General features: G+C 37.0%; 1 protein-coding gene and 1 pseudogene across 1 annotated transcript in view; one reads left to right on the top strand and one right to left on the bottom strand.

Annotated features, from left to right (window-relative positions):
* The window catches only part of Gnaq (G protein subunit alpha q), a 281,187-nt gene that overhangs the window by 183,359 nt on the left and 79,585 nt on the right, over window positions 1–18,243 (top strand). The window contains exon 3 of the mRNA XM_047524218.1: window positions 14,505–14,659. Coding sequence (XP_047380174.1) covers window positions 14,505–14,659 — 155 coding nt within the window. The remainder of the gene's footprint in view (window positions 1–14,504; window positions 14,660–18,243) is intronic.
* Window positions 989–2,109, bottom strand: LOC124964763 (peptide chain release factor 1-like, mitochondrial; annotated as a pseudogene).

Genomic DNA, 18,243 nt, shown 5'->3' with positions numbered 1-18,243 from the left:
TATGGGTTCCCTACTTCAAAGACCAAGGTCTCAGTGTAGACCACCTGTGGAGCATTAAAATACCTTGGCCACTTCCCAAACCAATTGATCAGGACCTCCAAGAGTGGTACCTAGAACCTTTTTTTTTTTTTTTTTAATGTTCTCCAGGTGATGCTAATGTTCACGTTTGAGAAGTAATTATTAGCACTTCTCAAAGTTTGATGTCCACACTTACCATCTGAGGATCTTGTTAACCTGGAGATTCTCGTTAGATATGCAGTGAGGACTAGAGATCTGCATTTCTTACAAGCTTCCAGATCCGCTGGTGGGTGGATTTCACCACTTTGAGCGCAGAGGCTACACCACCCCTCTCTGCTATTTTCTGTTCATTTCTTTTGGGTTCTCAAGACGGCTGGTGAACAGAACTGCAGTTATGTTGAGAAGGGCCTCAAGCTCCAGTTGTTGCTTCTGTATGACAGGGAATTTTATTGTGAATAAAAATAACAGTTTGCTAATTTGTAAAACCAAGATAGTTGTTAGATGTGTTCTTGACTTTCATGTTTATTAAGCAAAGCAGGGGATGGTTGCATACTTTGTGCTTCTGGTTGCAAGGTGAGTTCACGTTATTGTGGGGAAACCACCAATTACAGAATGGCTACCTCAAAAAATGGTGAATTACAATGGGAAGGAGACAAATCAAAAATATACATAACTGATAGCATGGGTGGAAATTTCTACTTCCTTTTTATTTTTATTTTTAAAAATATTTTACATATTTAATTTTAAGTATTTTATATAAAACAAATGACTTCATGTACTTCTTATACAGAAAAGTGCAAAATTTACAATGGCAGTCATGATTATGTTTTACTAATGCATTAAGGGACATCTGTTAATTTTGCATTAAGAATATGCATATTATTTCCAATTTTAAGAACTTTTTAAAGAGAATACTGGTGAGTATGCACAATTGATGTGCTATAGAATTTTCCTAAACTGATAGAATACTTTAATAACAAACCAACCTAAACTTTTTGGAAATAATTTCTAGTAAAGATTCATAATCAGCATGGTCCTTCAGTGACTGTGTAAATTCATCCAGTAGATAATCTCCTTGCATAAATATTTCAAGTCCTTGCAGTGATTTGTTTATTCTGTGATGTGTGTGACCTGGTTCTGTAGAAAATTGTATGTTCTCATTTTCTCTGATCTTCCTTTAGTTCCAGCCTGAATCTTCCTAGCATTGTATCTTTTACTAGTTTCTTCCTCTAGATGCATACTGTACAGCTCTGCATGTAACTTTTTCATAGCCATAGTCTTTTAGTGAGATTTCTCTTGTTGACATTCAGAAACAACACATGTAGGAAGATGAATGATCTGGACAGCACTGTGGTATTTACTTTCTGACGCCTAGCTCCTTTGGCTCACTTAGTATCAATTCTCAAATCTTTAGTATTAATCACCAGATTCATCTCAGTGGGCTGGGGTAATATTGCCACCATCATTGTGCTAGTTGGATGCAGCCTTACTTCTCTGTCTTTAAACCTCTCTGTACTCCTTCTTCAAATTTCATGTATTTATTGACTTCTGAACCACCAGTGCTGTAGATACATGTCTGAGCCCCCTGTTTCCCTTAGAAAGTATTTCAGGGTTTCAATATGCCATCTTTTATATGCAACATATTGTTGACACAAACAAATATCTCTGAAGTAAACAACTTTGCCTCATGACCCCCAGCTCCTGCAGTTACCTCCAGGATCAAATAATTTTCATCAGTTTCTTCTGAGGGAACCAAAAGTAAGATAATCCAGTGCTTCAGGTGAGTTATTTCTTTTTGACATAAGGTTATTTCATTCTTGGCAAGTTTCCTGAAATCTTCATTCACATCATACAGCAAGTGCTCTGTCTCCTACAGCCCGTGCTCCTTCTTGCTGAGGAGTTTGGTTACCACCATCAGCTCGAGCCCCCTGAATGTTACCTGGGCTTCTGATCCTGTCTGCTGCTCCAGGAAGGTCCCTAGGACCTTCTGTGTGTGAACAGCTCCTCCAGTGGCAGACTACTACTGCTTAATCCAACAGCCCAGCCTACCCACAGACCATGAGCAGGACCCCACAGAAGCTGACCCCACATTGCTGGCCTGAGGCTGGAAGACCCTTCAGATATATTTTCTTTTTATTCTGTGCTCTATAAGCAACTGTGACCTTCATATAAGAATGACTTTGAATAAAAGTAATCCTTTATGGCAATGGGTTATTACTTACGGAATGGGTTAGTATTCAACTTATACCCATTGATAACACAATACCAGTGTTTGTCTGCTTATTTATTTAGTGCTAAGAAACAAATTCAGGGCCCCACTCATGCTAGAGAATAAGCCACCCCCCCCCAGCCTCTCCAGGGTTAAAATATAAACAGTGCCATTATAGCATCTGCCCCATGTTCCCAGAGTCATCTCAGGACATCCAGCCCTCAAAGGTTGACATGAGGAGTTTCTTTGGTGTCTGTGACATATCACTGGTTAAATATTTTAATATCACTCCAGTTTGTTTGAATGTGTAATCATTAGAGCAAGGCATCTCTAACATTATCAAATCCAATGACCCAGTTACATAAGTCAACCCTTAACAGATAAAAGTTCTGGAGCTAGACTCATATCACACCAGAGACCCAATTGGTCTCCCAATTTCCTGGACAGGATTTCTTCCTCTCTCCAGAACTGGTCATTGTATCTTCTCTCCAGTGTTCCTTTAGTCCTTCTTAAATTACATTTCTGGACAATTATATCAGAAAGGAAGGTAATTTTGTTCTGTTTTACAAGTACTTACTGGTCTATCACTAACATTCTGCTAGAATATAAGGAATATTAGATAATTCCTGGCCTAAAGTAACGTACAGCATTGTTGGAAATTCCGTACATACCAACATAGAACAGGTAAATAGCAGTACCAGGCAATATGTAGCTTGGTGCCTGGTGAATGTCATGAAGACCATCAACAATATGAGAAGATAAGAATAACTGAGAAAGACTCAAATAGGAGGATGGATAGGATTCTGGGAAGAATGAGGCCCACCACACATCCTTCTTCCCCAGATTTATATAGGTTCATTTTTAAATTAGATTCTACTGCTATTTTGGCTTCATAAATATGAAAATTCCGTGCTGTGTTTACTATCTACACACCGATTGTTTCTACTTGAAGTTTTGAATATATTGCTTGAAGTTCTGCCTTTATACCCAAAAAAAGTTTAAATCTCTATAAATCTCGAATTCATCCTTCTTAAATCTGATATCCATGAATAGAAAAATAAAGAACAGTATTTTCATAGAATGCTAATTAATACAGGTAGATGATTCAGAAGTTTCTGTATGTATGTATGCCGTTGATTTTAATCTCATACCAGTTTGCCAGCAGTCTCTTCACTGCCTCTTCTTTTTGTTTTCTTTCACCCCAGTCTTCTGCCTTAGGTTGAAAGAGATCAGTATCTTCCTTTAACTCATATTTTTCTAGCAAAAGTCTGGTTTAATAACAGGTGTTGATGCTGTAGGAAGGTTGATATTTCCTGCAGGCAGGTAAAGGAGATTTTAAAATATGTAAAATGTATGTAGATAGTGCCCATAGAAACTGGAGAAGGGAAAGACATGTTCTCTTGTACTTGCGGGGCACCCCTTGCTTGCAAGCATGAAAGAGGTTAGTGAAAGGTTAATTTCCTTCTGACGGGCAGTTTCTATATAGCTTCCTTGAAGTGAAGACCAGAATGTTATCAGAAATGGAGAGTAGCTCAGATGACATAGTAAAAAGGAAGTTGGGGCTAAATTTAGAAATCACACAAAAACTTAAAAATAGCAATATAACCAGGAGCACAAAAAAAAGAGGCAATATGCATTTTCATCTTCCCGAGAAAGCAGTACAAGTTGGTGTGTCCTTTTGGGTTATATAAAGATTGATTTGGTTTGTGGTATTTCGTGACCAGTGCTCCTTCACCAATCACTTTAGCTTTTCATGGGAAACTCTTTAGAATTCAAGGGGAAGCAAACTAAAAGAGCAAATGGTAAGATGCATGCTAAACAATGAAGTTTTTGACACAAAAGACTGAACCTCAGGTTAGGATGTATGAAGAGTTAAAAATAAATAAAGAATTCAAGGTGAGGAGAACCCGTAGATAGATACTATCTGGTAAAGCCTCAGGCACATCTATCTGGGTATCTTTTAGACAAGGTTTTGATTAGATTGTGGTCTTTGTGTGTTTTAAGAGGATTGCAATCTAAGGGGAGTCAGGCTTTCCTCTAGAGGAAAAAAACAACCTTTTTGTATCAGTCAATATGCTTCTAGTTGAAAAACAATTCTAATTATAAAATAATCACCAGTGATAATTATAATTTTTTTCTATATAACACATAATTTAAGAATTTAAAACAGCATTTCCTTGAGGTACAAAACTGATAGTGCTACAACATATTGGTAGGAATCCTGGAAATTATAATTTTTAAACAGATCCCCAATTTTTACTGAATACAAAAAAAGGGTTAGGAGAGGATATTTTGCAAGGCTATTCCACCATCATTCCCCCTAGGTTATACCTGTGGTACAAACTAAGGATTACCTGTTTTTTGACCCATTAGGATGTGCTTGTTACTCTTCTGTTTTACGTATATTATTACAATGAATCTTTACAATAGTACTGTGAAGTAGTTATCAGAACTTCACTTTGGATAAGGAAATCTAGGCTTAACAGGAGTCCCAAATTATACAAATGGTCTCATTTCTTGCATCTGCCTCCAAAGCCACAGACCTTGATCCACAGTGTATGTGACACACCTAATAACCCAAACCATGTTGTACTCTTTGGTAAGCTAATGCATGCCATGTTTCTCTTGGTTAGATTTGTGTGCACTGGAACTTAGAACACAAGCTTTTAGTGCATAAATTAAAGGGCCAGGAGGTTAAAACATTGGAAGGTTTTAATGAATCTTAACCAAGAAACTAAGAAAATGCCTATTTGTATGAGTCAGTTTCGGGAAATTCTCAGTTCTTATGCAGAGCACACAAGCCTCCTTTTCATACAAGAATTATATACCAGCCCTGGGAGTTGGGGGTTTAGTCAGGGGTAAGCTCAGATTATTTCAGGGTCAGGTAGGTAATATGAAGGTGTTCCTTGATTCAACATAGTTTTTGCATTATACGATATAGAATATGCTTCCCTTCTATAACAGATTATGTACTTCCTCTTGATTCTTGGCAATGTAAGAGGCAATTGATAGCTGATCTTATTAGAGCTCTTGTCATCTTAGAATATGGGCAGTGGTGGTGAGTCAATCTATCAAAAGGAGTAGTTATTTGGTTTTTTGTGGGTTTTTGTGTTTTGTTGTTCTTAATGTGACTCTCTGAATTTTAGATGTTGACTTCTTAAAAAACTACTGTAGACCAAGTGATGTGAGACCTCACTTCTAGCCCTCTTGGTTGGGAGCCCAAGCCTTCCCCATATGTAGGCTAAAATCAGTCCCAGTGTGCCTGAGATTCAGATACTTACACTTGATACCTGTTGTCCCAGCATCCCACCACTTTAGCATTCGTCCCAGCCTTTCATTTTTAAATAAAGCATTTATTCAAAACTTACTTAGAAAACTTACCTGGTGAGATGTGGGTTCCCTTCATTCCTACTCACATTCTGAATATTTCACTGCTCTTTTTCTCAGGACAAAGAGATATCACTGCTGTTGTTTTGTTTTATATTTTTACTAATAGAACAGTTTCTTCTTCTCTACATTAAAGGGTCATTTAGGCAAGTTGTTTGGAAAGCTCCTTTTCTTCCCCAGGTGCCCATTTTATACAGGGTGTTCCAGAAAGATTGTGCTCCTATGCTGGACCTTGGAATGCTCAGGAGTGTCTGGGCCTCCCTTCATTAAGGACCTTGTTCATTTTATTTTGGGGGCTTTGTCTGAAAGTCTACCAAACTGAGTCAGTGACTCTTCTTTTTCTGTTTTTTTTTTTTTTTTTTTTTTTTTTATCAAACAGTAAAATCCCAAGCCAGCAGCAACATACTCCTCTGGTTAATAAGATTGTAGGAGCACAGACATTAAGAAGGGCTAAAGTGATTAGGGTTTTTTTTTTTTTTTTTTTTTGTTTTTCCCCTCTCCCTTAAGCAGTAATATCAGGAAATGAACCACATATAATATGTGATCTCAGAAATGACGATGATACAAATCCAAAAAGCAAGGCCTTACGTACTATGCCAGAGTGGGGGGAAATCAGACAGGAAGTTGTTGTGTTTGTATAAAATCAATCCCCTGTTGGTTTTTGAGGGTCTCAGTCCCTAATCCACATTTTTAAAGTGTTATCCACAAATGCAATAGTCCTGTTAACCAGTTGCAGGGAAGAGCACTTCCATGGTCAAATAAGTTTGAGAACACCAACCCTGAGCTCACAGATTCCCAGCACCATTGCCTTCTTGAGGCTTCTGAGTTCTGCAGTACAGACATCTGTTTAACTTCTTGCAACCATCATTCTATACATTTGTCTTATTTTGACTTTAGAACCCGCTTGTTAAATAGATAGCTATTAAAATCCCAAGTAACTAATGTCCCACAAATATTCTTTGAAGGCACCTGTACAAATATTCCCTGATCTTAATGATTTGCAAATCTGTAAAAGAGTCTCTCTTCTCAGTTTCTTCTTTATTACACTATGGCCTTATATAAACTTTCTGAAAATAAACTGATTTTGGGGTAGTATTTATGATGCTTATGCTCACATACCCGTGCTATGATGTTACCATCATAATCATAAAGAGTGTAAGATTTATTTATGTGTTTATTTATTTAGGTACTGGGGATTAAATCCAGGACTGCTTTACCTCTGAACTACATCCCCAGCCCTATTTCATTTCATTTCATTTCATTTATTTTATTTTTGAGATAGAGTCTAGCTAAATTTCTGAAACTATCCTGAAACTTGTGGTTCTCCTGTTTCAGCCTCTGGAGTCACTGGGATTACAGGTGTGTACCACTGTGCTCTGGTGATGCAAGATTTTGCAGACATGAGGGCAAGATTCTTTGTAACAGGACCATGTAAATCACATCAGTGCCATGCTCTTTGGAACTGCTTGGTGTATGTTTTGCCATACCGTGTCCAGTACCTGACCTACAATGTCATTGCTTCTGATAATTATGATATGATGACAAACATGAAGTAGAATGACAAGCACAGAACTAAATAGAAGAATGTTTACTTGAAAAATTAGTGATAGGGCCAGAAAAGAGATTTGAATTCTTTTAAAAGAAAAAGAATGTTTTCAATAATAAAGGAATATTTCCTCCACCCAGGAGGGAATCTGCTCTGTGTTGGAATAAGTAATTATAGCCTATTGGAAAGCAAAACCCAAAAGAGAAAAATATTTCCACTTTTTTTTTTTTGTGATGCTGAAGATTGAACACAAGGCCTCACCTATGTTAGGCAAGTGCTGTGCCACTGAGCTCTCCAGCAAATGTTTTTGTGCAACACAGTCTACCTTATAGTCACTGATTGTCTTGGCAAATACCATAATGGAGATTAAAAATGAAAATCTAACAGTTGAGTAGCAAGTGTAACAATGGCTTAATAAATCAATTTGTAAAGTATTATGCAAGTAGACTCTAACATCTGGCTGTTTAATAAACTTTCTTAACTAATATTTTGTTATCGGAACATATTATTTAACATAGATTAACTTTATCAATGTCTAGTGCATTGCTTGACACATGAGAAGTAACTATTGTTGAAATAAATAATTATTGATGCCAATTTAAAAATAACACAAGATTTTATAGTACTTACTTGTTTGGGCATTGTACTAACATCTCTTTTAATTTTCCTAACATCTCTACAATAAATTGTTACATGAGGACTCTAAGGTCCAGGAGAGTTGAGCCCAGCCAGCTGCCCAGGTAGGCAGGACTGGTGCTTGACAGAGTTACCGTATTTTACTGCAAAATCATCACATCCTGGTTTTTCAGTTCAAAATTGGTTTATAACTGTTCATTGTGTAATTGTGGCATGGTATAATTCTGTTCATCATGCCATTTAAAATGTAAACAGAGCAGCAATGTAATCACCAATGGCATATGGATGCACATTTGTTTCCTTGCACATCACCAGCCTTGAGCCTAGAATCCTCAGCGCACATGCATTCTAAGCGTATTTTCAAGTCGACTTGCAGCTGCAAGACTTGGTGCTGCAGTACTCAGGGAAAACGTCTCACATGAGTGGCACTGAGGACAGCAGGTTGGATAACAAAACCACTGATGGCAATGCAGCACTTCAGACATAGAACATTAAATTTTCTAAGTCCATACTTCACAATGCTGTAGTAAATTTTCTCAAGCGAAATATTTCGACACCAAAGCACAAATCAATAACTAATGCATTAGCATTTTTTCAGACTGGAAAAATATTTGCTCAACTGTCAGGAAGAAATGATATGTGTTGATTTGGACTGTTCAGTTTTAATGCATATTCACGAGTATTCCATGCATCCTAATCTTGCATCAAAGACAATTTAATAATAAATGATTTTTAAGTAATACTTACTCAATTAAAAAAAATAGCTTCACATAATGGTTTCACTCCACTTTTTTACAAAAAAAAGGGCATAAAATTGTGATGATTATGTAGTGAAATATGCTACAATTAAAATGTGTTTTGGTCTCAGGTGGATATCAAGCTTTTCTTCTTCATTTACGACTATGATTCTTTAAATTGCTCAGTGAGAAGACTTGAGTCGTCTTCATCTAATACCAAGTTTAAAAGGGATGTGGGAGCTTAGGAAAGAAGAATAAGTGGTTTCCTGTCACCAATGTATTCCAAACAGGACCCATAATCTTCAGGAGGGCTTCAAGAGGCTGTGTCATGTAGTAATTTGTAATTTTGCTGAGCCACAAGTTGCATTATAAGTGCAGAGAGGCTTTTCTGTGGAGTGAGTCAGTCTAAAACGTGAACCCAGACAGCAGCAGCTCAGTATGACTTTACTGCTATCATTTATGTAGTAATACTCATAAAAAGATACAGCAACAACTGTCGCTGTGTACAGTATACCTGAGAAAGGGCAAACTGTTCAGGCTGTGATGGGGTCAGAAAAGGTAAAGCAGTCTGATGAATGACCATTTGTGTCCAGGTTTTTTTGCAGGAAGTTTGATGCTGAGGGTTATTTACAAATTTGAGGATTCAGGCCCAATATCCAGTGAGGGCCTCCAGAATGTTATTTCACATTTGAGAGCAAATTAAGAGTTCAGTGACATGCCCCAAGGACACAGAAGCTAGTGATTGTACATATGTACCATGGTTTATATTTTCTGTGCTATTTTTCCTTTCATTTTTGCCTTTTAAATAACCAGTAACTTTAGATGTTCGGCTCCACCTTTTTGTATTTTACATACATTCTGTAATTTAACCCTCTTAAAGTTTAGGCAGTTATTACCCATTTAACAGATTAGGAGAGTGAGGTAACCAGGTAGCAGAGGTTTGCAGAGATATTGACTACCTTATGCAAAGTCATTCTCAGCTAGAATTGGGTGGAGGTGGGATAAGGCAAGCAGGCCAGTCTGAGGGTTCAGCATTCTGCTCTGTGCTTCCTTTGAGCAGAAGAAAACAAAACAAGGCTGGGTTGTTGTTGTTTTGTTTTGTTTTGTTTCCCCCACATTTTATTTAGAGTTCAATGCCAAATGGAAATAAACAATAAAGAAAAAAATGTAGAAATATGGGAGCCTCAGTTTAGAACTAAAATAGACTCTCATAGTTGTCCCTATCATTTCTGATTCAGAGGTCTTTTGTTGGGCTACCCTTCAAACAGAGCAGACCTAATGAACTGAATATTTGTATCTAAGAGCTTCAGCAAATGTGGAAGTTACCATTTGGTTTTTACTTCTGGAGTGTAGGAACCAGAATAGGTGTGACATTCCAGTCTAAAGCCGCCTTGAGCTGTTAATGAGTTTTTGAAAATCCTTCCAAAGTGAACATTTTTAAAATTTCATCTGAAAGCCTGGCCTTCAGTCGGCAGGGTAAGACCTACTGTGGTAGGACCTCAGTTCCTTCTTCCCTTTGCAGAAACAACCATGGAAATATAAACACATCTAAGATTTACCTGAATTTTATGACCACCATGTCACAAAAACAAGACATTACCACATTGGCACATTTTGTGGTTTCCATGCGGTCTTTCCCTAGAATTCTGCCAGAATTCCTGAGAGTAACTACTTAGTTCCCACAGTATTCTTCTAAGGCTTGCCACAAGCTTGCTAAGAGTTCTGAAAGCTAGTATTCAGCATTAAATATCTTCACCCAGTATGCTCTACTATAACTTAAAATGAAATAAATTTATAGTTTACATTTTGTTTATATGATTCATTAACACATTTTGTTTTTCTATGCACAGTGCTCAAAGTAGAAAGGTTAGTTAATTGTTGATTGATTCATTATTTATATTATTATTGGAGGTGACCATTTTTGGAGGTTAGCCATTTTATTAATAATTATTTTAATTTAATGTAATTATTTAGTAGTAATTTTTACTATTTCACATTTAACATTTGGGCAAATTTTTAACAGGGTCTAATTTAGCTTCCTACTCTAACATACTAAGAAATATTCTTTCCACGTGCAGAATGTTTTTTTACAAAAAAATCAAGGATTGCTCTTCCTTTGGGAATGTTTATGTCAACAATTTTTGAGTTCTGTGTATGTTTTATAAAATGCCATCATGCTTTTAAATAACTTAGAGAACCTCAGATGAAAGCTCCTACATAAATGCAAATTACAGTTGATTATATTTGAATGTCATTTTCCCAAACAGCAAGGGTGGAATTCTTAACTTATACTTTAAAAGTGACTTAGAAATTCTGACCTGGGTGAAGGCAACAACAGTGATCAGTGTATGTGAAGGGCAGTATTCTTTCTTAGATGATGGAGGTTGACTTGAGAGTTATAGATCCAGCACTTAGACAAATAAATAATATAGCGTACATGGTAGAGGTTTGTGTGAATTGAATCATCATGATTTTTCCAAAGAAGACCCGCCCCCGCCACCCCAGTTAAAAGAAGGTACTATGTTTATTTTGCCCACAGAGGTTTTGTCTGTGTTATTCCTTCTCCTTGGAAGCCTCATGCATCTTCATCTTTACCTTCTGGTTAACTCATATCTTCTCTCTGATACCTCCTCAGTCCATGTTGCATTGAACTTGCCCTTGTATGAAGAAGTTGGTTATGTTTTGCCCTGTCTTCTCAGCTATGGTTTGAGATAGTAAGTTCTTATTTTGCTGAATTATATTGTATACTCATAGAGGAACAGTGTCATTACCCTTTCATGTTATACATGGTGGGTGTGTTTATTTTATATATTTATAGTCATGCAGTTTATGCTAGATGAGATTCTAGGTGTTGTTTTATGTTATAAACAGGGAAAATTCGTATGAAAATGTAGTTTCTCTTAAGAATCACAACTTGTATTATAGGTAAAGCCAGAATTAGAATTTGGATGTCCTAATTTCCAGTCTAGTTTTGTATCCACTCTTCTTCATTCCTTGCTTCTTTCATTTGACAAATACTTGTCATCCACCCCGATCATCCACCCCGTATCAGACACTTTGCTAGACCTGATAATGCATCGTTGAACCTGTCTTGAGACTTATACTATCATTAGGGAGAAGATACTAACAAACATCACATAAGTGCCTCTATTGCAGCTACTGAATTAAGCATTGTTAAGAATTCTATAGTTCTATGAGAGTAAGTAGTGGATGGACTATTGCCTTGAGAAACTGACTTTGACTTGTAGGTCTTGGCATCATATTTACATATTCTTTTAAATGCAATTAGGCTGGAAAAATATTTGTTATATGCTCACTCTGTTCAAAGCCCAAAAGAAATTAAGAGCTCGTCAACCACAGTTCCTCCTATCAATGCATAGGCTAGAAGAAGGATAAGTTAAGACATAAAATTATTAATAGAGCAAAATGTAGCAGTTCGGTGCCTCAAAGGACACAAAAATCACATATATATATTTTTTGTTTGTTTGTTTGTTTTGAGAAAAGGAAAACCAAAAGGAACTTCCTATAAGAGATGACATATGATTCAGCCCCTGGACAAAAATTCTTTAATGAAGGTACAGAAAGGAAGAAGAAGGCATTCTAAATATAAGTAAAACCAAGCAGAGAGAGTCCAAAATGGGAGATAGTTTCCTTTTTCAGAAGTAGAATCTTTGTGAGAAATTACAACATTGTCTTTATTTAAATACCCTCAGACTCAACTGGAATTAAGAATGGAAATGTTAATATTCTCTTTTGTTCCTGCTCCTGGAGCACATCGTCCTGTGCTTTGTTTGGTTGCCAGTCACAGGAACAGTTATACACATACTGCTCTTCAGGGAGGCATTAATGTCCTAATTGCCTGGCATGTCATCGATGGCCAGTGCACATTTAATCACAATTGTGATTTCAGTTCAGTATCTTGAAACTGTTTCACATAAAATATCTGCTCTAGAATCAGGAACAGAACTCTGCAAATGCCATTGCTTGACCTAGTGGAGTGAATTAGCAAATTCATTTTGGAAATTCTGCCTACCCTAACCTATGTCACCATGTACGTTTATCCAGTCCAGAAGGGTCTTAGTCATCTCCTAGTACATAATGGAATTTGTCTAAATATTATTGTAGTAAAGTGCCAGAATATTATTCAGTCATCAGCATGCATTAACAGTACCCACCAGTGCTACCTACTGTGTTCTAGGTTGTGTGACTTTAGATTACATCCAACAGGAAGACACCTGGCATATATCCCTGCTTTTGTGCCCACCTTCTGCCTCCCCCAATATTCTCAGATTTTACAGTAGAACCCATGGGGTATGTGATTTAGGATTATAACAGGGTGGTCATTGTCCTATCTCAGGACACAAAGTTAGTACTTGTTCATATTTAGTGAGCAAGGGCAGTAAGGGAGAGTTGAAACCTGATGTTAAACACACTTGCTGATGTTGGACAGAGTGTAGGAAGCCCCATGCACTTGGAGAAGGGCCAGTTCTGCAGGTAGAGCAGATGGGTTCAGCACAGTCTTTGGGAACCAGGAAGTTCAGTCTGATACAATGGTGTGACTGTTGAGCCAAATAGAGCACAGCTTGGAGAGTCACTGGGGAAGAGTGGCACTGTTTTTGAAGGGTGCCTCTTAGAAGGAACTGTGATTGAGGTCGGCCCCAGCAAGGGTGGGATTTAGAACTCCAGGTTGTTAATATTGCTGGTGAGATAACAGTCGGCTAGACTGGGACTAACTCCAGAAAGCAAATATAGGGATTTATTTCCCAGATCAGGGTGTACAGAGTGAAGCTAGGGTTTCTCCGTTGGTAGATCTGATTGTCATGGTCAGAGCAGAGCTCATAAGAAAGGGGACTTCTTAAGTCTGAAGTATGTTGAACTTCTTAAAACCTTAAGTCAAAATTAGTGTATTAAAAGGAGGCCCATCTCCTACTTATAGAAAGAGAAGAAAGGTAAAGGTCAGGAACCAGACAGGGCTGAAATTAATAATTTAGCCATGATGTAATCATGATAGCCATTCACTAACCTTGTTTAAAAGTTTGTATTTCTGTGCAAACTCAGGACTCTGAATAATTATCAGCCATCTGCCTCCAATTTTCAAGTTAATTCGTTATTATATTTATTTTATTTGCATATTTATATGTATGTCTAATTTGCATATATATTACATTCAATAAAACCTAATTTCATTGGGATTATTAATGATGTATTCTGGCTAATTTGAGAATAAACAATTTTTGTTATTAAAAAATAAAATGTTATTTCAACCTTATTGAAAAATATCTTAAATCCCTCTTCATGCTAAATGTAGCATAATGAAAATATGAACTTTTTTATTTTTAAAGTTGAGTGGGGTCCTTAAGTCAATAATGTAGACAAGGCAGATATAAGATATTTTGAAGGTTGGTGTGTGTAGAAGTAGAGGGAGGATGGTTATTATTATTTCAAATTAATCATCAGTATTAACTATTTTTCTGGTGGTTTTATACCCTATCCTAAAAATGAACTTATAAAAACTCACCTGGTTAGTTGATGATTCTGAGTTTCTATTAAGACATGTAACATGGGCTGAGTGTGGTATGTGTTTGATTATAATAAATTATAAATATAGAGGGGATAATAATTTCATATTAACAGTTTTAGGATTATCATACTTGCCTGAAAACATTGTGGCATATGTAAGATGATTTTCTTACAGTTCACTGAACACTCTGATTTCTTGTAGTTTTTCTGATCAACTTTAAGTAGCCTTAAGGTTTCCTCTAGAGGGGAAGACTTAGGGCTGGGTTTTCACTAAGAAAAACAAAAAATATAAAGCATGACTTTATTATGAATCAGTTTGAAAATTAGTCTAAGAAGGAAGATGTTACTTGAATCATGCACAATGTAATATGCAAACCAAAGGTCATTTGGGAAGTAATAGAAAGGGTATTAAAACTGCTGCTGTTTTTTGTGTTTTCTTTTTGTTAAACAGGCTCATGCACAGTTAGTTCGAGAAGTTGATGTGGAGAAGGTGTCTGCTTTTGAGAATCCATATGTAGATGCAATAAAGAGTTTGTGGAATGATCCTGGAATCCAGGAATGTTATGACAGACGACGAGAATATCAGTTATCTGACTCTACCAAATAGTGAGTATCCAGGCAGGAGGCCTTGTGATCTTTCTCTTTAACCTGCTTTCCTTTGAATATGTTCTACAATTATCATAACTTCTGCATTCTGTACTGTGTATGTAGTAATCAGACTTTAAAGTTAAGAAGTATAGGTACTAAGCTTGTGACAAACTCATAAATCTAGACTATATTATAAGGGACTGGACTCAAAATGGAGAGTATTTTCTTTTACTGTTTCCTATTTGATAAACAGAAGATTCTCAGCACAGCATATAAATAAATAAGTAAAGCAAAGGTCCATCAACAACTTAAAAATATTAAAACAAACAAACAAACAAACCAGAAGACTCTAGGAATCTGATTTTACCACCCTGTCTCCTCGCTAAAATTGCAGACCAGTGATTGCCAAACAAACTATTATGATTTGAAATCTTGTAATAATTTTTGATACAAATTCTGATCTTGTTCATGTGCTGGGAACCACTGACATTAGATATTGCAAATAAAATATGATTATGACTTTCTAAAACATAAAATTTCCTAGTTTCGGTTCTCAGACCCACAGAATCTTGACCACTTTCTGAGAGCTGCTATTATGTTGATGGATGGGTTTTCCTTTCCATGGAAATTGCATGTGAGTCTAATTTTGCATGCATTCCAGAATTATTTTGTGAGTTGTCAGTCAAACTCATTTGTCCTGGGAAAGATTTGCATTCTAGAGAGATCTGTTAATTCTCCAATTAAATCTTGCCTAACAGAAGGAAAGTAAGATGTTGGTAGTAATTGGATTAATGTAATTAATGCATTCAACAGTCTAGATAGTCAGGTACCTGACAAATGATGAGAAGGTTTTTGTTTTGTTTTGGTAGTATTTAGCCAGATTTCTGTCTACATTAATTATGTTAACCCGAATTTGCCTTTTGTTTTGTTTCTGGGTGGACAGAAGAATGGGTGGAAAATATTCAGCAGCCTTAGGCCAATTTATTTGATAAAGTCACTCAGTAGATGAGAGCAGGGCCTTGGGGTATAAACGAGGAGTCCCAGTAGGCCGATTTGTATAACCTAGTAATGCGTGGAAGACCCCAGAGCTATGCCCTGTGCTTTTCCAGTAAAGTTATATCTTCCAGCATTTATAGAAAATGAACTGATTCAGATCAGCCATAGAAATTTTGCCTGATCAAAATATTTTCTTGTATTCTTATGGCAAGTTTTAATTACATAATTCTGGAATGTGATATAAAACACTCCCCCATCTATCATATCTGAACTAATGTGCCTCTGAAATATGTGTATACTATTCCATTTCTTCATCTTCCTCCTTCCACATCCACATTGTTCTCCTTTTCCTGGTCTCTCTACTGCTCACCTTAGCTCACCCTAACTCAGCCATCTCCCCTCCCTCCCTTCCTCTTTCCTTCCCCTTCCTTCTTCCTCCATCCTGAGCTTCTGCTATATAAGTTTCTCTGAGTACAGAGATGGGAAAAATTGCATTCAGCTCTTGTCTGTTCCAAATTCTACCCCCTCCACCTTTGACCAGCTGTCTGTCTTGTACTTCCTGCCCCCTGTCCTTCTGTTTCCTTTGCCATTTCAAATTTCATCGATCCCTTCTCGCCCCATGTTGCTGTTGTGTTTTACCCATCCTCCCCGTTCCTGCTCGTTTTGTCTCCCCCGCTCTGCGTCTTTACTCCTCCACTCTAATCTTTAGTTCTCTCTGATTCTAACTCCTTTCCACTTCTCACTTTGCCACTGTGATGCCTTTACTTAAGTAACCTCTGTCTTCCTTTTGTTTGAAATCCCGCCCCTTCCCCTCCCTGCCTCTTCTCTTCACCCATCATCTGTAATTGTCCTCCCCATCATGAGGTCTTTCTAGTTGAGAAGTAGAGCTTCAGTGTGTAGTAATTATATGCTCATCAGGGTTAGGGTTCTCCTTCAGGAACCTTGTTGGCTTCTTGACCTGGGATAGAACCTTTTAGGTTCCCTGTGCATGAAGAACCTGTTTTGGTCACCATGGTTGTGGTCTTGAGACAACTCTCTGTCACCTGAGACAACATTCCCCCCGTTTAGATTTGTAGCTTTCCAGATATGTGCCTATTACTTAGTATGAGAATTGGATGCTACCATACCTACTGGCTTTAGGGCAAAGAACTATCCTGGTCAATTTGTCTGGATCCTGTCAGTGCTGTAATCATGAGGAAGCCACCATCTTGAATTCTGCAAGTTCAGGCCCAGTCCACCTTAGAAACAGGCCTAGTCCTTGAACACATCCCTTCTCATAGAGTCAGATCACAGGGGCAACTGGTGCAGGCTGATCTCAATCACCTCAAGTGATTATTCTTTAAATAGTTTTACTTGCCCCTTATGGGGATTGGGAGAAGTTAATATCCTAAATTACATATATGTGGGTATATATACCTAATATAGATACATATACCTGATTCTTTTATAATCATATTTTTATGCTGGAGTAATAAAGTGAATTATAGCATGTTCTTATACCTTCATTTCGGTATGCCTCTCTCTATAGAACATAACACATTTTCTTACATAATAAATACTACAGCATTATACCTAAAGTTAATACTCAGTACTTACCATTTTATACCCAGTTCATATTCAGATTTCTCAGATTCTTCCAAAATGTTCTTTAGAGGTGGTTGATTTTAGGACCGTACATAGCATCTGGTTTTTAGGTCTCTTTAGTCTCCTTTAATCTAGTAGAGACCTGTTTTATATCTTGCTGTCTTGCTGAAGACATTGACCTGGATTTGATTGATGGCTTCATAGTATGATTTAACTTGCTTTTTTTATCCCATGGATTTACTATAAACTGGAAGTTACATTGAAGATGTGATTAGATTCAAGGTAAACATTGTGAGTAAATGCATGATAAATGATGTTGTATATTGTCTTACCCATTGTTAGTGAAGTTAAGATTTCCCACAGTGTTAAGGTAATGGTCCCCTTCATTTATTGTAAAGTTGTATTTTTTTTTTCTCTTGTGATGTTACTTTGTCTCTGAGCAATCTCTAGTACTCCATCAAATCTTCTTCACTTAATGTTTTTCATTCCAATCAATGGTCCTTGCCTTATTTAATAATTCCACCAGGATTTGTAAAACAGCTGTTTTCTTCTTGTATTGCTTGGTCCACATTGTCCTTCTGTGAAGCAGAAGATCCTCTCTTCAATGGATGCTATTTGATTCCCTTGAAATGCAGTTCCTACTGGAAAGCTATATGTTTCAATCTTTTGTTTAAGATCAGTAATTTGTTCCATGCACTGGATAAGATGATGACTGTATGTTTTATTATACAGACCAGGACTCTTTTTTTTTTTTTTTTTTTTTTGGTGGTGCTGGGGATCGAACCCAGGGCCTTGTGCTTACAAGGCAAGCACTCTACCAACTGAGCTATCTCCCCAGCCCCCCAGGACTCTTTGAGAAGGAAGGAGTTGCTATTTATGATTCTAATGAAACAGCAAGCATAAACGGAATCTGCAGATGGACAGGAACATTTGGTTACCTTAGCTAAATTAAATGCAGGGATGTTGGTTGGTTCATTTGTTTCCTTCATTTCCTCCACAATACTCTGTTTATTTCAAGGAGA

This window comes from Sciurus carolinensis, chromosome 14, assembly GCF_902686445.1.
Source record: "Sciurus carolinensis chromosome 14, mSciCar1.2, whole genome shotgun sequence".
Taxonomy (NCBI): domain Eukaryota; kingdom Metazoa; phylum Chordata; class Mammalia; order Rodentia; family Sciuridae; genus Sciurus; species Sciurus carolinensis.
The sequence above is the reverse complement of the archived record's forward strand: the minus strand, read 5'-3'. Positions and strand labels throughout refer to the sequence as shown.